This window comes from Lepidochelys olivacea (genome assembly GCF_965140295.1).
Source record: "Lepidochelys olivacea isolate rLepOli2 genome assembly, chromosome: 10".
Lineage (NCBI taxonomy): Eukaryota > Metazoa > Chordata > Testudines > Cheloniidae > Lepidochelys > Lepidochelys olivacea.
This window is the reverse complement of record NC_140420.1, coordinates 16937456-16960323: the sequence shown is the minus strand read 5'-3', so window position 1 is coordinate 16960323 and position 22868 is coordinate 16937456. Positions and strand designations below refer to the sequence as shown.

At 47.2% G+C, this 22868-nt stretch overlaps 1 protein-coding gene across 1 annotated transcript in view; it reads right to left on the bottom strand.

The window, feature by feature from the left end:
- The window catches only part of LOC311527379 (uncharacterized protein), an 87187-nt gene that overhangs the window by 30044 nt on the left and 34275 nt on the right, over positions 1 to 22868 (bottom strand). The window contains exons 40-61 of the mRNA XM_084641298.1: positions 18320 to 18396; positions 18035 to 18118; positions 17864 to 17958; positions 17299 to 17460; positions 16661 to 16705; positions 16239 to 16403; positions 15650 to 15746; positions 15366 to 15547; positions 14109 to 14238; positions 12906 to 13087; positions 12739 to 12830; positions 12513 to 12637; positions 11921 to 12110; positions 4353 to 4429; positions 4058 to 4141; positions 3887 to 3981; positions 3366 to 3527; positions 2728 to 2772; positions 2306 to 2470; positions 1716 to 1812; positions 1432 to 1613; positions 176 to 305 (exon numbers count right to left, since the gene is read on the bottom strand). Coding sequence (XP_084497424.1) covers positions 176 to 305; positions 1432 to 1613; positions 1716 to 1812; positions 2306 to 2470; positions 2728 to 2772; positions 3366 to 3527; positions 3887 to 3981; positions 4058 to 4141; positions 4353 to 4429; positions 11921 to 12110; positions 12513 to 12637; positions 12739 to 12830; positions 12906 to 13087; positions 14109 to 14238; positions 15366 to 15547; positions 15650 to 15746; positions 16239 to 16403; positions 16661 to 16705; positions 17299 to 17460; positions 17864 to 17958; positions 18035 to 18118; positions 18320 to 18396 — 2663 coding nt within the window. The remainder of the gene's footprint in view (positions 1 to 175; positions 306 to 1431; positions 1614 to 1715; positions 1813 to 2305; positions 2471 to 2727; positions 2773 to 3365; positions 3528 to 3886; positions 3982 to 4057; positions 4142 to 4352; positions 4430 to 11920; positions 12111 to 12512; positions 12638 to 12738; positions 12831 to 12905; positions 13088 to 14108; positions 14239 to 15365; positions 15548 to 15649; positions 15747 to 16238; positions 16404 to 16660; positions 16706 to 17298; positions 17461 to 17863; positions 17959 to 18034; positions 18119 to 18319; positions 18397 to 22868) is intronic.

The following is a 22868-nucleotide window of genomic DNA, read 5'->3' as shown; positions in this document are numbered from 1 at the left end:
AATCTTGGGCTGTGCGCTGCAGTTTGAGGTCCACTCATGTTCTCCTGTACGGAGGTGGATGACAGCCAGCTTCAGTATTTCATGCTGAGCATGATGAAGTCTCATTTGTAGGCCAGTACTTCTGGGATAGCTGAACCAGCACAGAATGAGTTGACAGAAGTACATGTGGTCTTACCTATTGGTGCATGTTGATCACAGGGACACTCTGGGTAAGTGACCATTGACACCATTTCTCCATGGAAGTTGAAAGTTAGCCTTAGAGATGCTATGTATGACTGAAGTCCTAAGCAGCTCTCCTTGTACAGCTGGAGGAGAGGGAGGCAGGCCACAACATTTGTTATTTAAGACAGCTGGAAGTCTGTAATGGTAATTTTAGTTATTTATGTTTGCTGGTAAGAGGACAATGCCAAAGGTAGCCTTTTCCCAAGATCAGACACTCATTTAGACTGGACCAATCTAGCCAGAAATATTTTGCTTTGATTAGCTATTTCTTACTCCAGGAGATTGAGTAGGCTGGTTTAGAAGTAGAAATTTGTAAATTTTACATCCATAACTGATTTAGAGTGTCATCTTTAGGAAAGAGATATTTAGACCTTGTCCAAAGCTCAGTCAATCCTTTAAGTATATGTATTTGGCTCTGCAGAGCCAGACTAAGTAGTCCAGCAGCCTGGGTTCTCACAACTTTAACTCATTTGTAAGCGTTAGAATACAGCAGGCTAGGTTTTATTCTCAGTCATCCCTGACCCAGAGATCTCACATAAGCAGCACAATCTACAGGAAATGGAATACCATCTCTATCTAGGTATATTAGACCAAACTCCTCATTCTATCCATGGGGGTATTCTAATTTCTTGTGAAGAGCAATAGCCTTACAGATCATTCCAGGGATAACTGCCAGCCTGGAGTATTGTGGGAGTAGTAGACAAGTTGCCTGTCCAAGCTGCAGAATGGCAGAGCTAGTGTCATGTTACCAAGACAAGAGAAGGTCCAGAACAAGTAGCTCAAGTCCAGTGCAGTAGCAAGGGGTAGTTTGTTGTCAGGAAACATTGCTTGAATGTTAAGCAAGGAAGTATTTAAAAACCCACACATTTGGAAAGGGCTGATAGAGAGGGGGCTTGTATTGCAGTAATGGAGATCAGATTAGTGCCTGAAAAAAAGTTAGTGGTTTATATGACCATTACTCTGAAGATTTGGACATTGCTGGTTGTGAGAGTTGAGGGAAAAGAAATCAGATGGCAGCCAAACAACGGCTGCCGAAGGTACAGATACCTACAGTCTAGTCCAGTCCTATGGCTTGGAACAGACTCTGCTGGTAGGACAGCAAATCTGATTTTGTAGATCAGCCCTTTCTATTGCATCTTTGGTTTGCATTTCACTCACAATTATGACCATTCCTAAATGGAGTCAGATACTAGTTTGTAGGGAGCTTACTCTGGACTTCAGGATTCTTTTGTTGATGTGCAGCTTCACGCCCCTTCTTGTGTCCAGAGCAATTCCATTTGCTTGGAGTTGGGTCATGGGAATGTTTCTGTTGTCTATACTCACAGCAGAGAGGATCCCTGGGAAAGCTGGGATGGCAACAGTCATGTGTGTGGAGTTACAGGTTGCTGGGCCTGCAAGAATAGCTCTGTTAGTGTCCAGAGACATTTTAAGGTCCAAGTCCCTCTCGGGTCAGAGGAGGGACCAGCTTCCTCTGTGAAGAGGGGAAGTTTTACCTGGTGCACAGATCATTCTTGATTCTACAGTTAGCCGCTGGTCAGGAGGCCCATATGAAAGCTTGAGTGCCACAGTATATAGCATCTGGTTGTCTTGCTGCAGAGGATAGATACGGTTGAGAACAGCAGGTTATTCAGAGTGCAGTTCCCAGTGCCAGGTATAAAAGAAGCCTATTAGGATTCAGTAGGCCAGGCTGTAGTTCTGAAGAGACTTCAGAAGTTATGAGAAGTCTTGCAGGGCACGTTAGCCATTTAAATTGTTGGGAAGGCAGAAAGCCACTGGAATTACACCCTAGCCATTTCACATAACTCCTACACACAGGAGTTCTTGGGAAGGGTGTACAAGCTCCATTCTAGGCCGTCATGCACCACCTGGATTCATAGCCAGAAGTCAAGCTGCAGGTCTCACACACTCCCGTTTCCAGATGCCCTCATGGACTGCATGTAGAGTCAGACTAATCAGACTGCCCCAATAGCTCAGACTAGTGAGCCTCAGAAGTCTGAGGCTTCTCACGGTTCTATTTATAGACACCATCGTTTGCCGATGGCAAGTTTTGCCTTTCAGCCTCGAGACAGTCTTGTGCACCTACCTTGTAAGAGGCGACTCCAGTTGCACCAAAAGAAACCTGGAAGATTAGGTTGTTGCTGTCAGCTAGGAATGTATACCCTTGCTGCATGGCTTGCCTAAGGCTTAGCCTGTGTGTTCGTGTTCCATCATCTATGGACAGTATCCAGGCCATCTGAGATTCTGTAGTCTGCAATTTGAGACTTCTGGTCAGTCAAGCATAAGGTTTTTCCATTACCGAGCAAGGGGGTTATTGTTCTTATCTTTAAGAAGTGTTAAGACTGCTGTGAGTGGCAGCTTGGCTAACCAACACAAGAGAGATACTGAAGGGTCCAGTTTGCTACTTTAGCAAGCATCACCAAAGTGGCAGTTTCTACATGCAGCAGTTCTACTTTAGAGGCATGTTACTTTGCACACCCAGCCCCCATTTTGACCCATTTTTCATACCATATGTTCATCAGCAAAACTGGGAAGGAGTCTTGGAAACACAACCTGAAAGAGAACGGGACAGCAGCTGACTTCAAAGCACACTGTTCAAAGAGAAGAGGATACCAAGCAAGCTTTCCTTGGTGAATGGAACAAGGAGCCTCTAACCCATTAGAGGAATGGAAGCTTTCGGGGAGTCTTCTGAGGAAGCGTGCTGCAGAGGCTAGAGGCCTGGCTTGTTTCTGGAGGAACAAGGTGGGGAAGCAGCAAATGCTGTTCTCCCCCTGTAGTTTAGGGCACCTGTGCCCAGGTTGACAGCTACTGACCATTAGCCAATAGAGGGGTCTACATAATTCAGTAAGCTGTGCCAAGCCTAGCCAGGGAAGCCCTTAGAAGTACACAAAGGAGGAGGTAAAGGTAACTAGCTAGAGTTTTTACAAATAAGAAGGCTAGTCTTTAATCTGAGTCTTCCCAGAGATCAGGAAGGGGAAAATCCACTATCCTCCTGCTACTCAGTCTTATTTCCTTACTCCCACCACCCAAAGAGAGTCGACAGACACATCTTCAAGATTTGACCGAGAGGCCTTTGAGGTGTCAGACTCCTCTCTACAGCTGAGAGCAGTTCCCTTTCCAAGGGATTGTCAAACTGCCCCACTTACTGCCATGAAGTCTTTAGTACAGTTTGTAGCTCCTGTAAAAATAGTAGGGACGACTTCATCTGCTTGAAGAGAATCACAGCCAATACTGTAGGTTACATTCTTGTCCCTTGCAATGGTTTTGTTGAGCACCAGCAGCTCTAGTCTCAGCTGGTGTTGGCCATGCTATAGCAAGAGAACACATTGGTCAGAATAAGACAGTGGCACAGTTTTACATTACTAGATGTTGCCTCAGATCAGCAATTAGAGCCAACCCTCAGAGGCCACATGTTCAAGTTGAGAATTTGCTGTCTATAGAATAGGCAGGGTTACTCAAAGGAAGGAATTTGATTTGTTGGGAGCCATTTGATTAGTCATTATTACATGGAAGCACCACCTCAGTGGGTGCTCTGGGGAGAAGGAGTCTTCCAGGAAAGAGAAATGGTACATTACATGACCCAACACTGCAGTTGGGTCACTTAGGAGGAGTCACTTTGGAGCCTCTGTCAAGTGAGCATGTTCCCAAAGCAGAGGGACGGTTTTACCTCTAGTCTGGTGCAGTTCACATACAGAGCAGTTACAGTCAGCCTCTCATGATCCACCATGTAGTCACAGTCTACAATCTCTTCACCACTTCCATCTAGAAAGAGTAAGCTGGTCAGCTATGCTGCTAGAAGTTGCCTTGAGAACCTAGCTAAACATGCAGCAATACATACCAACTACATGGACCTGCCAGAAGTTGCTTCCAAGCTCTCTGGGAAACCCAATCAACATTTTGTCAGTGTGACAAGACACCGTCCCTACAAGAGGAAGTGAGCAGTCTGATATCAACTCCTTGCAACACAGGATAGGAGACAGCATACAGGCCGTTAGTATGCTAAAACCCACTCACTCCAGCAAATGGAGAGGAGAGTCACCCCAGGGTCAGTAAAACTATCCTATCAGCCTCAAGACAAGTCCACTCCTGCCCTCCCCCCCTCCCACCATGATCAGGGGGAATGCCCTGGTTACCTGGGAAGTCTAGAGCCATGGAACTAGTAACACCAGCTGTCAAGGGCACTATAAGGCAACCAAGTAAAAGAAGCAGCCTGCAAACAAGAGAGAAGATGCTCAGAAGCCAGCACAGCAAACAGAACCCTCCCTATACACAACCCACCCACTTACCACATGCTGTAAAAGGACCAGCCTAGCTGTAATACAGGCAACCTCATGGCTCAGAGTCAAGCCACCCACATGAAGACACCAGAACAACTCACCTCCTACTCAGCTACAGGGGTTATATAGGAGGGGCTGCAGCCCCAGCACACCAGCAGCTCTTGGAAAACACCTGGGATGCTTCCCCAACACCTGCTAGCAGCTGACTCTGAGGCTGATGGTTTGCACCTGGCCCTGTTCTGTGCTGCAATCAGTGAGGAGGGGGCAGCTTAGGGACAAAGCTCCTCTTTCAAGGGGATTTTATGCCCCTTTGCACAATTTTCTGTTTCCCTTCACTTTTAAGATTACTTTCGGTATCCATTTTTCCTTTCACCCTGCTCTTCCACCGCCTTTCTCCCTCCGCTAGAAGATGGAACAAAATAGCTGAGGAGCTAGAAACAAACAAATGCTTTGTGTGGCAGCCTTAAGCTCCCCTAGCCCTTTGCCCCTTACCAAGGAGAACACTTGGCATTGCTGGGCTCTTCTGCCCACTAAAACAGCTTTGTGCTCAGCCATGGGGTTTGTAGGTCACCCCACGCTTGGGAACTATCCTCAGTAGCCCCCGCCCGGGAAATCTTCATTGCCAGGGTAGTTCTGTTGAGGAGGGACAGTTTGCCCAATATCTAGTTTGCCATAACTGTTACCAATGTGAATGAATCCTCCCAACCCTCGGGGAAGTAGAGGAATGGTTGTCGTCAGTATTAATCTGTATGATGGAAAGGCCTAGAATCGCACTGTTAAACCCTATTCTATTGATGGGGAAAAGTGAGACACAAAGAGATCAAGTGATTTGGCCAAAGCGACTTAATTAGCATTTGCTTTATGGTAGCACTTTGCCCCCCACTCCTCTATCCTCCCGTGATCAGGGCCCCTTTGTGCTAGGTGCTATTGAATGCAGTGAGAGACAGTCCTGCCCCAAAGACTTCACAATCTAACGAGCCAAGACAGAAGAAGGGTGGGAGAAGGGACGGATTATTATCCCCATTTATACAGACAGGGATCTATGTTACAGCGTGATTAATGCTCAGGTCACACAGGAAGCGGAGAGAGGAGCTAGCACATGAACTCAGGTACTTTACTTGAAGGATTGGGCCACAAGTCAGTGGCAGAGCCACAGAGGTATCCAGGGTCCTGTTACCTAGTTACCTCCGCTGACCACTAGACCAATATTGAATGCAGTCCCAGTTCCACAATTATTATTTATTTGTATTACCATCGTGCCTTGGAGCCCTCATCAGGGACCGGGACCCCATTGTGCTAAGCACTGTACAAACAGAACCAAAAGACAGCTCCTGCCCCAGAAAGCTGACAGCCTAAGTATAAGACAGGAGACAACAGAAGGGCACAAACAATCAGACAGGTGAATACAAGGAAACTAGGAAACAGGATTGCTCAGCATGGTAGGCAGTGGTCTCAGCACTCCAGCGGCCTACGTGTTGTCAAGTCTTTTGTAGGCATCACAGGAAAGGAGACTTTGAGGAGGGATTTGAAGGTGAACAATGAGGTGAATTTGTGATGTTGATGGGGAGCTCCTCCCAGGTGTGAGGGGCAGCATGGGAGAAATCACAAAGGTTCTTGTTTCAAAATTTAACAGGTAAGACAATGGAGGCACATTTTGATAGTGAACTCCATAAAGCAGCTCCAACACCAGTTGGACAAGGTAGATCTCTGCTCCAAAACTAAAACAAAGAGTGGAGGAAAATTCAAAGTTAAGGCTGGCATCTCTTTCGCAAGGTAGGATGGCCCAAAACCTCAAAGGTAATTCCCATTGAAAGAAATGGGAGTTAGGCACCTAAATACCTTTGAGGATCTGGGCCTCTCTCTCTATCCTAGCTTTGAATGTCATATTTGTTCCCCAAGAAGAAAAAGAAAAAGGATTGGTAAGGAAATGCCAACAGACCTTTAATTGCAGTGGTAGGAACAATGCTGCTCTAAAAATCCTTCAAATATCCATCTTCCTAAAAAGTAGCTTCGAAAACACACAACTTCTAGTGCCTCATTTTTATTCAGAAACCAATGAGTCCAGATAGGCTTAGTTTAATTCCCCTGCTAATAATGCATTCATTGTCCAGGCCACTTCCCTGCAGAAATGAATTATGTGCCTGGCTGCTCCCATGATGTTCTTCACCAAGGGACAGGTCCTGCAACTTGCTGCCACCCCTTAGCAGTTACTGGCTTTATCAGGCACTGAGGGTACTTGGTTACTTGCACAGCTGGTTCCTAGAGTGTCTGTACTACTTATTAATCAGATGGAGCTGCAGTTTTCAACCTGGGGTCTACGGACCCCTGGGAGACTGCAGACTATGTCTAAGGGGCTCAGAAAAGGTGACTATGAACAGTTTCAGAACCCCGAAAAGGCATTCTGGTTTTCTGATTAACCAAAAGTATGTGAAAGTGTGTGTATTTGCCTACAAACCAAAACCTGGAAGTGTTGTCATTACTACAGATGCCCACCGTTTCATGCTCTTTCTCATGCCACATCAAATGCTGTGCTGAGCACATGCAACATTGATAGTTAAATCCTCTTCAGTTTGTCACTACACCAGTAGAGGAGCAGAGGATATGCTGCTTTTAGAGGCGGTTACTTTCATATACCAAGAGCACTAGCAGGGCTAGGTCTGGTCATGATCTGTTTAATAGTCCTCTCTGCAAGTGTAATGCATACACGGCAATTGAAATTTGGCTATATGAGGCTAGCATTAGTCTCCTTTCCACCATGCTATTTCAAGTCATACGCTAAGTGAGATAGCAGAGCTTTGAAAACTATGTTTGCTCCCTGGCATCTCTTTGCACCCCTAGCCAGGGGCAGCAGCTCTGCATAATTTTGGGTGGTGCCCAGAACAGGTCCAGGTCCCACCCCCACACACCTGCCTAAGGCTCTGGGAGGGAGTTTAGGTGCAGGGGGGGTGCAGACTCTGAGACAGACTTTGGCCTGGGACAGAGGGTTAGGGTGCAGGGCTGGGCCAAGGATGAGGGGTTTGGGATGCAGAAAGCAGGCTGCCCTGGGCCTGGGGGCCAGAGAGGAGAATTCCCCCCAGCCCTCTACCCCCCTGGCAGCAGCAAGTACTAGGGAGGGAGGAGGGCCCCTCCCCAGCACAATACTCATCCAAGCCCTCCGCAGCTGCTGCTCAGGAGGTCCAGCCAGGAGAAGCCCCCCGCAGTCAGGCGCAGCAGCCACCTCAGATTGTCCCCAGTGCCGCTCCCTTGTAGCTGGCAGCAGCCAGCGAGGGAGCGCACCACGGAGCTGCAGGGGGCAGCTGCCCACAGCAGGCAGGGATGCTCCAGGTGAGGCACACAGGGGTGGCAGGTGGGCCCTGGGGAAAGACCTACCCTCAACATTGGTGAAGCTGGGCCCTCCCAGGCCCTGAATTTTCTGGAGCCTGGGCACCATAGGCCCAAACAACTCACTGCCCCTGCCCCTTGCACAGTGTAGGCAATATAGAGAACTATATACAGGACTAGGCCTCCTAATGTAGTTCTTAGAGCAAAGAAGGTGATTTACCTAGAGAGGTACTGTGTGGGGTGGAAAGGGGAAGAAATCCTCACTGGAAGCCCCCTCTAACAGTGCTTCCTCACTGCTATTACTTGAGCTTCCCTTGATATACAAACATGAGAAATGGAGTAGGGTTAGGTGAAAGGAATACTCAGTCATTCCTACAAAAGATCCTCAAACAGCAAGAGGAACAAGCACTGCTCTCATCTGAAGGTAGCTATAGTTAGCCTAAAGGATTATGTGGGGGAGGAAAGTAGGAAGCAGGGAGATATTTGTAGTTATTCATGCAGAGGAAAAAAAAAAAAATCGTTCAGACAATTTATCCCATTAAATTCTAACTTGAGAGAAAGACCAGAATTTTGGAACAGGGGAAGATGTGTAGTCAGTGTTCAATTCCATAGCACTAGAGATCCTAGCAATTTCACACATCTAGGAAAGCAGCAGCTGTGGAGAATACAGTCACCTGAGGTGCTAGTATAGTGATATCTGACACTAGGGTTAAGCTACTGTCCAGCCCCAGAGGAGAGGGCCCCCAAGTTAATTACGCAATTGTGAGGAAGTTTGCTTGTCAGTTGTTTCTTAAACCAGCTAAGTCTTCTCTCAGCCAGGCAAGTTACTCAGCCTTGAAGGGGGTGTAAATAGCCTGATGAAGCGTTTATTTTAAATCTAAGGATAGCAGTTAGTAAAAAGATGGCTCTATTCTCTGTCTACCCTGCCTTTCTGGAAATAGCCTGACTGGTCTTATGCCATGGCTAGAGTAGGTCATAAAGTAGGGACATTTAAATTTTCCAGTTAACAGACAGATAGATAGATAGATAGATAGCAACTCTGGCAGAGTTGCTATCTATCTGTTATGCAGTAAGTAAGCACCCTGATTTTCAAAGTGAAAAAAACACCCTCAAGCTAATCCCATTTCAAAACGAGAACCCCAACACTATGTGATTAGATCCACCTGGTGTGCAGTCTGGAACTGTGGCAGGCATACTGTATACCCCGAACTCTGCTTCCCCCTACCCTGGAGGCAATAAAAAAAAAAAACACGTACCCACCCATTAAGCCAAAAACCAAGCCCAACTCCTGCATTCCCACCCCCACATGTTTGGCATGAAACTGCTTATTCCTGATCAATTGTCACTTTCTGCATGTGGTGTAGGTACCTCAGCCCACATGGAGTTGTCAGAGACTATGGCAGAGAAGAGATGTTGCCAAAATAACCCTGGCAAAGGTCTTGGTTTGGACAAGTCTACTTTTCTAGGTCCAGTTACTGGCCACCAACTGCTGCGTGGCTCTATGTTGTGTAGGGCAAGTATTGCCAATTCTGAAAATCAGGACTACGGTTTGTTCTTGCCTGCTGCACTTTTGGGAGCTGGTGTTCACAGAAGACCACAGCTATGGAGGACAGCTTTATGAAACCCCTATTGCTGGCCTAAGTTTAAGCCTAGTATCTGCCAGAGTCACCACCACTATGCCAGGACACTTGAGCTACACAGAGTGTGGCTGGAGACCCTAGCCCTGCAACTGTGTGGGTAAGCTAGAAGAGTAGCAGAAGGTTGACAAACAGCACAACATTTTCTAGAATACAGTTGTCTCTTCAAAAATGCCCCATAGTGTCAAGTGTAGTGAGTCCAACTGCTTTTGTAATAGGCACTATGAGTGGTTAGTTTCATTAGTGCTAGACATGGCGCTGTTGGTATAAGAACACAAGATCTCCTAAAATGTAGGGCTAGTACGCAGACTCTTGCGGATCTACCTTGCTGCTACTGCTGATGTACTGACGGGCATTGACTTCTACTGGTTGAGTCGTGGATAGGATCAGAGGAAACATGGAGCTCTTTAGCACAAAGACCGAGGCCCAGGGTTGTCACCTTAATGATGAATGTAGGTTAGGTTGAGATTAGGCTCACTCTCTCCTTGGTGTATCTACAGAATAAGGGTTCTAAAATACTGCCAACAATACAAGTGCCTTCACCCTACTACATTAACTGAACAGTAAGGAGCAGCTGTATAGTAGAATAGGTACTTACGACAATTAAACAATGGAATAGGACAGTTGTCAGGCTAGCGCAGTTACTATTGAGTTAACATTTTGTACCATGGGACTGGCTGGTTGGTTGGTCTGGGCTTTAGAGAGGCGCCAAGTCTCACTGGCTTCTGGTGGAAACTAGAAGCTAGATATTCGGAAGGGGCTACTTCTGAAATAAAGGAGAGAGAGTCTACCACGAACTAGTGCATCCAGCAGTTTATTTTGTCACAGGTCATTTAGCATATCACTTTCCCATTACAGCTTTTGTCCTCTTCAGATTTTTAAAGAGAGCCACTGACACCAGTGCAGTGACCATCAGGCCAAGGACCACAGTAGCTGCTGCTGCTACTACAGTGGTCCATGCTCCTTCTCTCACGGGAGTTTCTTCTGTAGGGAGGAAAAAAGGGTGAACCACAAGTCAGTGGCCAGATTATGCCATAACTTGGATTGGCAACAACATGCCTCAGTTAGGTCAAGGAGAGGGTATTTGTTCCATACCTTGGGTTGAAGGCCATTCATCTGCTACAAAGCTAACAGGACCAGGTAAGCTTGCTACACCGGAGTTCTCTGCTTGCATCACAACAACATCTGCAAGAGATTAGTCAACACATAATTCTGACTAACTGGAGTCTGGAAATCCACAAACATAGCAAGCTAACTGGAATATCAACAGGAATGCTTCAAGGTCTAGAAAACATGGCCTACAAGAAGGTGGAAAGGGGGTTTAGTCCAGAAAAGACAACTGAGCGGTACCTTACTTTGACATGCTTGAAGACTTTCCACTGATAACAGTGCTGGATCAATCAGGGGCTTCAATCACAGCAAGGGCTGTTTAGTTTAGGAAAGGTCTCTCTCCTAATGTCTAACTGCAAGGGTAGGTAGGCACTGGAGCAAAAGTTACCTAGATGGTTTGCAGAATTGGTCACTGGTGGTTGTTAACGAAAAGTAGAGCGGGCTAGATAGTACTTAGTCCTGGTTGAGTGCAGGAGACTGACTAGAAGACCTAGCAAGTTCCCTTACACACCTACATTATTCTGCTGTGGTAGGACGGCATGTTTACGTGACATTCTAGTTGCCAGCAGTGATTAAATCCTACCTCGTTTGTTTCTGGCTGAGGGAGGACATTGTGTTGAACACAGAGGGGAGTCTGGATGAAGTCTGTCACAGAGAAGAGCACTGCAGTGGAAGTACACCTAGGAGGAAAGATAAGGGAGAGACATTTGGAGCACAGGAAGCCCGAGCCTTTAGCTAATGGAAGAGGGACTGCACTTACTAGGCTAGTGAGAGCCTTGTCACCCGCTACAAAGGCAAAGGTCTTCACTTCAAATCTCTGGCGATAGTTGGGATAGCTGACTGCTAGGCCCACTGGATGAAATGCGGTTCTGTAGTTATCTAGTTCATAGTCACACCTACAGGAGGTCATGTAGAAAGGCAGCTTCTCAGAGAGGTCAGAGTTGAAATCAGGCAAGAAGAGAGTCTTGGAAGGTTTGCGTCATTAACATTCAAGTTTAATATTTAGTCCATTACCCAAGAGACCCTCAATACTGTTTCCTAGAGATCTGCCAGAGCTTGGAAGCCTGCATTTGGACAGCAATTCATTGGGGTTGAGTCACTCAGTTGTGAGCCATTAGAGTGACAGTTGGCATTTACACATTTTAGTCCTTGAGCATGTGCACTCTCAAATGTCTAACTTGACCGAAGGCTAGAGCGACCTCCACTTTGTGGTCAGATCATAGCCAGACCGCAACCCTTTGCGCCTACATCTGTGTGAGGAACATGCGCTCACAGCTCCAACAAGCCTTTGCATAGCACTTCAGGGAAACCAGACCAGCCTCACCTATGTTCCTACAGGAGTTGGAATATACCTACCCATCCACAACAATGTTCCACCGGGGCAGAGAGCTTGGATCTTGCGAGGTTGTTGCCCAGCAGTCATCCAGTACCAGTCGGATGTTGGGGTCATTGCGGTTCAGAACTTGCACTTCCAAGAAGATTGGTTGCCGCAGATATTTCACAATAGGGTACTGGTCGTCACTGTAGGGCTGCATGTAGGAGTCATCTGAAAAAACCAAGGACGGCAGAGTTGACAGCCCAGTTCGCAATAGGTAGGAATCTCAATCTAGAGAGATGAAGCAGCCAGCTAAGTAAGAAGTCTGGTACTGTAGATGCATAGAAGGACACAGCTAGTGAGTGCTTTAGTTGAACTCCTTGCACAGGGAGAGAAAAAGCCTCCTAAACTCAACATCCCTACTGGATTCCCCCATAGCAAGAGGCTCTATTAAAACCTAGCCTGCCAGGTCTACGTCACAGACCACCAGTGATGGAATCATGCCACCCCCAGATATCAAAAGGTCTCTGGGTCTACTGCTCTGGACAGTAGGGACTGAAGAGCTCCTTTGACTATGGAGGGAATCACTCATTTCTGCCCTGCACACAATTTGCAGCTAGATGCAAGCTTTACCTGGATAGATCAGCAGGATCAAGGAGAGAGGACCCTGGTTTATTGAAGAAACTGGAGGAGGGAGACTGCTTATCCTTACGCTCAGGGACGCATCACCACTTTTGTAGGTGCACACTACGGTCAGCCTGAAAGGCAGAATGCGCAGCATCAGCTTAGCTGGCAATTTGCAGTCAGTCACTTTGCTTAGTGTTGCGATGGGCTGTCACCAGCAGAGTTGTGGACTGACCTGAATTCACTGTCCCTAGAAATCCTGCGTGGCGGTTGATCTGCCCACAAGGCACGCACTTCGTTCTCATAAGTTGTCCTCTCGCCTTCAAACTACAGGGGATACAGGAGTCTTAGTGACTGCCCTGCCACATGAGCGCCTTTCGCAGACACTGTCCTGACACTTACCCTCTGCCTTGTCCCACACCTGTTCAGTGGGACGTGAAACCGAACCATGTCATTTGAGGGAGACTTGAAGACTGGTTTGCATGTAGGATCTCTTAGCCTGATGGTATCCAAGTCTAGGGCTGGTTTTGTCCTGTCACTCTGTACTTCAAAGTCCATGTAGCCATCCTGAGTGCACACAGCAGCTGAAACATTCAAGGAATTGGGATGGGTTGCTGTAGGGGACTCCTGGACATGGGGCTATGGCAGCTCCTGCCTCAGTTCAGTGAGGGACTCGAGTATTCTGAGCTGTGTGCACAGGGGCCCTAACTACCCTAGGAGGAGCTGTCCTGAGCCTACTGGATTGTAGTTTCTCCAGTTTGTATTGCATGACCTGGAGGGCAAGGATCCTGCAACAGCTCATACCAGGAGGCTCAAGGACCCAGAGCTGCTGGCAAGCAGTGCTCTATGGCTTAGATGAGGGGGAACCAAAACCTGAGACTAGGCTGGAAACATTGCATTAGGAGTTGTTTAGGGCAGGCCAGGCAGGAGAAGTGGTATGGCTCCAGGTCAAGATTAGTTGCACTGTAGGTTGGGGGACAGCTGGTGAATTCTTTTCTGCAGCAGAGAGCTAGCAGCTGCTGGGGAGCCAGGAACTATGGGAAAAGCTTATGAGATGTTCAGTTGTATGTGGGGCTGCCTACCTGCCACCTTGGGGACGGGGGCATGCAAGAGGGGAGGGAGAAGGAGGAGGAAAGCAGTTCATTTTACAGTGAACACAAATGCACTTTGATGATCAGACACCAAAGACTCCCTTCCACTTCCAAGGAGTGGATGTCCAGAATATCTAAGTATGTAATCAGATACATAGGCCTGAGACGCCCCACCACCTAGGAAGGGGCATCCATTTTAGATTGAATTAGTGTGACTTGGCATCTTTATAGTGGAGCCCATTAGTTGCTGAGAACCACCCTACATTGTAAGTTTTGCTTGCCAGCTATTAAGAGTTTACATCAAATATATCAACACTTTAGCCATATGTTCACCCAATGAATCTTGGGCTGTGCGCTGCAGTTTGAGGTCCACTCATGTTCTCCTGTACGGAGGTGGATGACAGCCAGCTTCAGTATTTCATGCTGAGCATGATGAAGTCTCATTTGTAGGCCAGTACTTCTGGGATAGCTGAACCAGCACAGAATGAGTTGACAGAAGTACATGTGGTCTTACCTATTGGTGCATGTTGATCACAGGGACACTCTGGGTAAGTGACCATTGACACCATTTCTCCACGGAAGTTGAAAGTTAGCCTTAGAGATGCTATGTATGACTGAAGTCCTAAGCAGCTCTCCTTGTACAGCTGGAAGAGAGGGAGGCCGGCCACAACATTTGTTATTTAAGACAGCTGAAAGTCTGTAATGGTAATTTTAGTTATTTATGTTTGCTGGTAAGAGGACAATGGCAAAGGTAGCCTTTTGCCCAAGATCAGACACTCATTTAGACTGGACCAATCTAGCCAGAAATATTTTGCTTTGATTAGCTATTTCTTACTCCAGGAGATTGAGTAGGCTGGTTTAGAAGTAGAAATTTGTAAATTTTACATCCATAACTGATTTAGAGTGTCATCTTTAGGAAAGAGATATTTAGACCTTGTCCAAAGCTCAGTCAATCCTTTAAGTATATATATTTGGCTCTGCAGAGCCAGACTAAGTAGTCCAGCAGCCTGGGTTCTCACAACTTTAACTCATTTGTAAGCGTTAGAATACAGCAGGCTAGGTTTTATTCTCAGTCATCCCTGACCCAGAGATCTCACATAAGCAGCACAATCTACAGGAAACTGAATACCATCTCTATCTAGGTATATTAGACCAAACTCCTCATTCTATCCATGGGGGTATTCTAATTTCTTGTGAAGAGCAATAGCCTTACAGATCATTCCAGGGATAACTGCCAGCCTGGAGTATTGTGGGAGTAGTAGACAAGTTGCCTGTCCAGGCTGCAGAATGGCAGAGCTAGTGTCATGTTACCAAGACAAGAGAAGGTCCAGAACAAGTAGCTCAAGTCCAGTGCAGTAGCAAGGGGTAGTTTGTTGTCAGGAAACATTGCTTGAATGTTAAGCAAGGAAGTATTTAAAAAAAACCCACACATTTGGAAAGGGCTATAGAGAGGGGGCTTGTATTGCAATAATGAGATCAGATTAGTGCCTGAAAAAAGTTAGTGGTTTATATGACCATTACTCTGAAGCTTTGGACATTGCCTGGTTGTGAGAGTTGAGGGAAAAGAATCAGATGGCAGCCAAACGACAGCTGCTGAAGGTACAGATACCTACAGTCTAGTCCAGTCCTATGGCTTGGAACAGACTCTGCTGGTAGGACAGCAAATCTGATTTTGTAGATCAGCCCTTTCTATTGCATCTTTGGTTTGCATTTCACTCACAATTATGACCATTCCTAATTGGAGTCAGATACTAGTTTGTAGGGAGCTTACTCTGGACTTCAGGATTCTTTTGTTGATGTGCAGCTTCACGCCCCTTCTTGTGTCCAGAGCAATTCCATTTGCTTGGAGTTGGGTCATGGGAATGTTTCTGTTGTCTATACTCACAGCAGAGAGGATCCCTGGGAAAGCTGGGATGGCAACAGTCATGTGTGTGGAGTTACAGGTTGCTGGGCCTGCAAGAATAGCTCTGTTAGTGTCCAGAGACATTTTAAGGTCCAAGTCCCTCTCGGGTCAGAGGAGGGACCAGCTTCCTCTGTGAAGAGGGGAAGTTTTACCTGGTGCACAGATCATTCTTGATTCTACAGTTAGCCGCTGGTCAGGAGGCCCATATGAAAGCTTGAGTGCCACAGTATATAGCATCTGGTTGTCTTGCTGCAGAGGATAGATACGGTTGAGAACAGCAGGTTATTCAGAGTGCAGTTCCCAGTGCCAGGTATAAAAGAAGCCTATTAGGATTCAGTAAGCCAGGCTGTAGTTCTGAAGAGACTTCAGAAGTTATGAGAAGTCTTGCAGGGCATGTTAGCCATTTAAATTGTTGGGAAGGCAGAAAGCCACTGGAATTACACCCTAGCCATTTCACATAACTCCTACACACAGGAGTTTTGGGAAGGGTGTACAAGCTCCATTCTAGGCCCTCATGCACCACCTGGATTCATAGCCAGAAGTCAAGCTGAAGCTCTCACACACTCCCATTTCCAGATGCCCTCATGGACTGCATGTAGAGTCAGACTAATCAGACTGCCCCAATAGCTCAGACTAGTGAGCCTCAGAAGTCTGAGGCTTCTCACGGTTCTATTTATAGACACCATCGTTTGCCGATGGCAAGTTTTGCCTTTCAGCCTCGAGACAGTCTTGTGCACCTACCTTGTAAGAGGCGACTCCAGTTGCACCAAAAGAAACCTGGAAGATTAGGTTGTTGCTGTCAGCTAGGAATGTATACCCTTGCTGCATGGCTTGCCTAAGGCTTAGCCTGTGTGTTCGTGTTCCATCATCTATGGACAGTATCCAGGCCATCTGAGATTCTGTAGTCTGCAATTTGAGACTTCTGGTCAGTCAAGCATAAGGTTTTTCCATTACCGAGCAAGGGGGTTATTGTTCTTATCTTTAAGAAGTGTTAAGACTGCTGTGAGTGGCAGCTTGGCTAACCAACACAAGAGAGATACTGAAGGGTCCAGTTTGCTACTTTAGCAAGCATCACCAAAGTGGCAGTTTCTACATGCAGCAGTTCTACTTTAGAGGCATGTTACTTTGCACACCCAGCCCCCATTTTGACCGACGTTTCATACCATGTGTTCATCAGCAAAACTGGGAAGGAGTCTTGGAAACACAACCTGAAAGAGAACGGGACAGCAGCTGACTTCAAAGCACACTGTTCAAAGAGAAGAGGATACCAAGCAAGCTTTCCATGGTGAATGGAACAAGGAGCCTCTAACCCATTAGAGGAATGGAAGCTTTCGGGGAGCCTTCTGAGGAAGTGTGCTGCAGTGGCTAGAGGCCTGGCTTGTTTTCAGAGGAACAAGGTGGGGAAGCAGCAAATGCTGTTCTCCCCCTGTAGTTTAGGGCACCTGTGCCCAGGTTGACAGCTACTGACCATTAGCCAATAGAGGGGTCTACATAATTCAGTAAGCTGTGCCAAGCCTAGCCAGGGAAGCCCTTAGAAGTACACAAAGGAGGAGGTAAAGGTAACTAGCTAGAGTTTTTACAAATAAGAAGGCTAGTCTTTAATCTGAGTCTTCCCAGAGATCAGGAAGGGGAAAATCCACTATCCTCCTGCTACTCAGTCTTATTTCCTTACTCCCACCACCCAAAGAGAGTCGACAGACACATCTTCAAGATTTGACTGAGAGGCCATTGAGGTGTCAGACTCCTCTCTACAGCTGAGAGCGGTTCCCTTTCCAAGGGATTGTCAAACTGCCCCACTTACTGCCATGAAGTCTTTAGTACAGTTTGTAGCTCCTGTAAAAATAGTAGGGACGACTTCATCTGCTTGAAGAGAATCACAGCCAATACTGTAGGTTACATTCTTGTCCCTTGCAATGGTTTTGTTGAGCACCAGCAGCTCTAGTCTCAGCTGGTGTTGGCCATGCTATAGCAAGAGAACACATTGGTCAGAATAAGACAGTGGCACAGTTTTACATTACTAGATGTTGCCTCAGATCAGCAATTAGAGCCAACCCTCAGAGGCCACATGTTCAAGTTGAGAATTTGCTTCAGCTGAAGTTGCTGTCTATAGAAGAGGCAGGGTTAGTTTTTAAAAATGGCTGTATTTGCATCCTTACTCAAAGGAAGGAATTTGATTTGTTGGGAGCCATTTGATTAGTCATTATTACATGGAAGCACCACCTCAGTGGGTGCTCTCAGGAGAAGGAGTCTCCCAGGAAAGAGATGGTACGTTACATGACCCAACACTGTAGTTGGGTCACTTAGGAGGAGTCACTTTGGAGCCTCTGTCAAGTGAGCATGTTCCCAAAGCAGAGGGACAGTTTTACCTCTAGTCTGGTGCAGTTCACATACAGAGCAGTTACAGTCAGCCTCTCATGATCCACCATGTAGTCACAGTCTACAATCTCTTCACCACTTCCATCTAGAAAGAGTAAGCTGGTCAGCTATGCTGCTAGAAGTTGCCTTGAGAACCTAGCTAAACATGCAGCAATACATACCAACTACATGGACCTGCCAGAAGTTGCTTCCAAGCTCTCTGGGAAACCCAATCAACATTTTGTCAGTGTGACAAGACACCGTCCCTACAAGAGGAAGTGAGCAGTCTGATATCAACTCCTTGCAACACAGGATAGAAGACAGCATACAGGCCGTTAGTATGCTAAAACCCACTCACTCCAGCAAATGGAGAAGAGAGTCACCGCAGGGTCAGTAAAACTATCCTATCAGCCTCAAGACAAGTCCACTCCTGCCCCCCACCATGATCAGGGGAATGCCCTGGTTACCTGGGAAGTCTAGAGCCATGGAACTAGTAACACCAGCTGTCAAGGGCACTATAAGGCAACCAAGTAAAAGAAGCAGCCTGCAAACAAGAGAGAAGATGCTCAGAAGCCAGCACAGCAAACAGAACCCTCCCTATACACAACCCTACGCAACCCACCCACTTACCACATGCTGTAAAAGGACCAGCCTAGCTGTAATACAGGCAACCTCATGGCTCAGAGTCAAGCCACCCACATGAAAACACCAGAACAACTCACCTCCTACTCAGCTACAGGGGTTATATAGGAGGGGCTGCAGCCCCAGCACACCAGCAGCTCTTGGAAAACACCTGGGATGCTTCCTCAACACCTGCTAGCAGCTGACTCTGAGGCTGATGGTTTGCACCTGGCCCTGTTCTGTGCTGCAATCAGTGAGGAGGGGCAGCTTAGGGACAAAGCTCCTCTTTCAAGGGGATTTTATGCCCCTTTGCACAATTTTCTGTTTCCCTTCACTTTTAAGATTACTTTCGGTATCCATTTTTCCTTTCACCCTGCTCTTCCACCGCCTTTCTCCCTCCGCTAGAAGATGGAGCAAAATAGCTGAGGAGCTAGAAACAGACAAATGCTTTGTGTGGCAGCCTTAAGCTCCCCTAGCCCTTTGCCCCTTACCAAGGAGAACACTTGGCATTGCTGGGCTCTTCTGCCCACTAAAACAGCCTTGTGCTCAGCCATGGGGTTTGTAGGTCACCCCACGCTTGGGAACTATCCTCAGTAGCCCCCGCCCGGGAAATCTTCATTGCCAGGGTAGTTCTGTTGAGGAGGGATAGTTTGTCCAATATCTAGTTTGCCATAACTGTTACCAATGTGAATGAATCCTCCCAACCCTCGGGGAAGTAGAGGAATGGTTGTCGTCAGTATTAATCTGTATGTAAGGGGACTGTTGCCCCCTTATTAACATTCAGTGGGGGTGTTTTAGTTGCTAACTCTCAGTACTAAAAAGAGGGAAGGGTCGATGGGTATGGTGAGCAGCTGGGGAGAGCGAGGGGGACCCTGGGCAGCGGGCCCAGCATAGGGAGACGCCTGAGCCAAGAGGCTCTGCAGGCCAGGTTTGGATCATAACCCCGACAGGGCAGGGGCGACACTGGGAAGAAGGGTCCTACCACTTAGAGCCTGAGAGCGTGCAGCCACCACAAGAGCAAGCGTCCAACCCACAGCATCCCCGCTAGCAGGGCTAGGTCTGGTCATTATCTGTTTAATAGTCCTCTTTGCAAGTGTAATGCATACACTGCAATTGAAATTTGGCTATATGAGGCTAGCATTAGTCTCCTTTCCACCATGCTATTTCAAGTCATACGCTAAGTGAGATAGCAGAGCTTTGAAAACTGTGTTTGTTCCCTGGCATCTCTTCGCACCCCTAGCCAGGGGCAGCAGCTCTGCATAATTTTGGGTGGCGCCCAGAAAGGGTCCAAGTCCCACCCCCACGCATCTGCCTAAGGCTCTGGGAGGGAGTTTAGGTGCAGGAGGGGTGCAGACTATGAGAGAGACTTTGGGTGCTGCGTGCAGGCTTTGGCCTGGGACAGAGGGTTAGGGTGCAGGGCTGGGCCAAGGATGAGGGGTTTGGGATGCAGAAAGCAGGCTGCCCTGGGGCTGCGGGCCAGAGAGGAGAATTCCCCCCAGCCCTCTACCCCCCTGGCAGCAGCAAGTACTGGGGAGGGAGGAGGGCCTCTCCCCAGCACAATACTCATCCAAGCTCTCCACAGCTGCTGCTCAGGAGGTCCAGCCAGGATAAGCCCCCCGCAGTGAGGCACAGCAGCCACCTCAGATTGCCCCCAGTGCCGCTCCCTTGTAGCTGGCAGTGGCCAGCGAGGGAGCGGACCATGGAGCTGCAGGGGGCAGCTGCCCATAGCAGGCAGGGATGCTCCAGGTGAGGCACACAGGGGTGGCAGGTGGGCCCTGGGGAAAGACCTGCCCTCAACATTGGTGAAGCTGGGCCCTCCCAGGCCCTGAATTTTCTGGAGCCTGGGCACCATGGGCCCAAACAACTCACTGCCCCTGCCCCTTGCACAGTGTAGGCAATATAGAGAACTATATACAGGACTAGGCCTCCTACTGTAGTTCTTAGAGCAAGGAAGGTGATTTACCTAGAGAGGTACTGTGGGGAGTGGAAGGGGGAGAAATCCGCACTGGAAGCCCCCTCAGATTCTGCCAGCAGCCCTCTAACAGTGCTTTCTCACTGCTATTACTTGAGCTTCCCTTGATATACAAACATGAGAAATGGAGTAGGGTTAGGTGACAGGAATACTCAGTCATTCCAAGAAAAGATCCTCGAACAGCAAGAGGAACAGGCACTGCTCTCATCCTAATATAGCTATAGTTATCCTAAAGGATTATGTGGGGGAAGGAAAGTAGGAAGCAGGGAGATATTTAGTTATTCATACAGAGAAAAAAAAAATCACAGTTCAGACAATTTATCCCATTAAATTCTAACTTGAGAGAAAGCACAGAATTTGGAGGGGAGGGGGGGAAATGTGTAGTCAGTGTTCAGTTCCATGGCACTAGAGATCCTAGCAATTTCACACATCTAGGAAAGCAGCAGCTGTGGAGAATACAGTCACCTGAGGTGCTAGTATAGTGATATCTGACACTAGGGTTAAGCTACTGTCCAGCCCCAGAGGAGAGGGCCCTCAAGTTAATTACGCAATTGTGAGGAAGTTTGCTTTTTTGTTGTTTTTTAAACCAGCTAAGTCTTTTGTCAGCCAGGCAAGTTACTCAGTCTTGAAGGGGGTGTAAATAGCCTGATGAAGAGTTCATTTTAAATCTAAGGATAGTAGTTAGTAAAAAGATGGCTCTATTCTCTGTCTACCCTGCCTTTTTGGAAGTAGCCTCACTGATTTTATGCTATGGCCAGAGTAGGTCATAGAGTAAGTAGGGACATTTAAATTTTCCAGTTAAAGGTAGCAACTGTGCCACAGTTGCTCTGTTATGCAGTAAGTAAGCACCCTGATTTTCAAAGGGTTAAAAAAAAACCCTCAAGTTGATCCCATTTCAAAACAAGAACCCCAACACTATGTGATTAGATCCACTGGGTGTGTAGTCTGGAACTGTGGCAGGCATGCTGTGTAGCCCTGACTCTTCTTCCCCCTGCCCTAGAGGCAATTAAAAAACCATACACCCACCCTCAAACTAGCCAATTAAACCAAAAAACCAAGCCCAAATCCAGTATTCCCACCCCCCACATTTGGCATATAACTGCCTATTCCTGATCAGGTGTCACTTTCTGCATGTAGCATAGGTACCTCAGCCCACATGGAGTTGTCAGAGACTATGGCAGAGAAGAGATGTTGCCAAAATAACCCTGGCAAAGGTCTTGGTTTGGACAAGTCTACTTTTCTAGGTCCAGTTACTGGCCACCAACTGCTGCGTGGCTCTAGGTTTTGTGTAGGGCAAGTATTGCCAATTCGGAAATCAGGACTACAGTTTGTTCTTGCCTGCTGCATCTCTGGGAGCTGGTGTTCACAGAAAACCACAGCTATGGAGGACAGCTTTATGAAAGCCCTATTGCTGGCCTAAGTTTAAGCCTAGTGTAGTGGCTAGTATCTGCCAGAGTCACCACCACTATGCCAGGACACTTGAGCTACACAGCGCGTGGCTGGAGACCCTAGCCCTGCAACTGCATGGGTAAGCTAGAAGAGTAGCAGAAGGTTGACAAACAGCACAACATTTTCTAGAATACAGTTGTCTCTTCAAAAATGCCCCATAGTGTCAAGTGTAGTGAGTCCAACTGCTTTTGTAATAGGCACTATGAGTGGTTAGTTTCATTAGTGCTAGACATGGCGCCGTTAGTATAAGAACACAAGATCTCCTAAAATGTAGGGCTAGTAAGCAGACTCTTGCGGATCTACCTTGCTACTACTGCTGATGTACTGATGGGCATTGACTTCTACTGGTTGAGTCGTGGATAGGATCAGAGGAAACATGGAGCTCTTTAGCGCAAAGACCGAGGCCCAGGGTTGTCACCTTAATGATGAATGTAGGTTAGGTTGAGATTAGGCTCACTCTCTCCTTGGTGTATCTGCAGAATAAGGGTTCTTAAATACTGCCAACAATACAAGTGCCTTCACCCTACTACATTAACTGAACAGTAAGGAGCAGCTGTATAGTAGAATAGGTACTTACGACAATTAAACAATGGAATTAGGACAGTTGTCAGGCTAGTGCAGTTACTATTGAGTTAACATTTTGTACCATGGGACTGGCTGGTTGGTCGGTCTGGGCTTTAGAGAGGTGCCAAGTCTCACTGGCTTCTGGTGGAAACTAGAAGCTAGATTTTCAGAAGGGGCTACTTCTGAAATAAAGGAGAGAGAGTCTACCATGAACTAGTGCATCCAGCAGTTTATTTTGTCACAGGTCATTTAGCATATCACTTTCCCATTACAGCTTTTGTCCTCTTCAGATTTTTAAAGAGAGCCACTGACACCAGTGCAGTGACCATCAGGCCAAGGACCACAGTAGCTGCTGCTGCTACTACAGTGGTCCATGCTCCTTCTCTCACGGGAGTTTCTTCTGTAGGGAG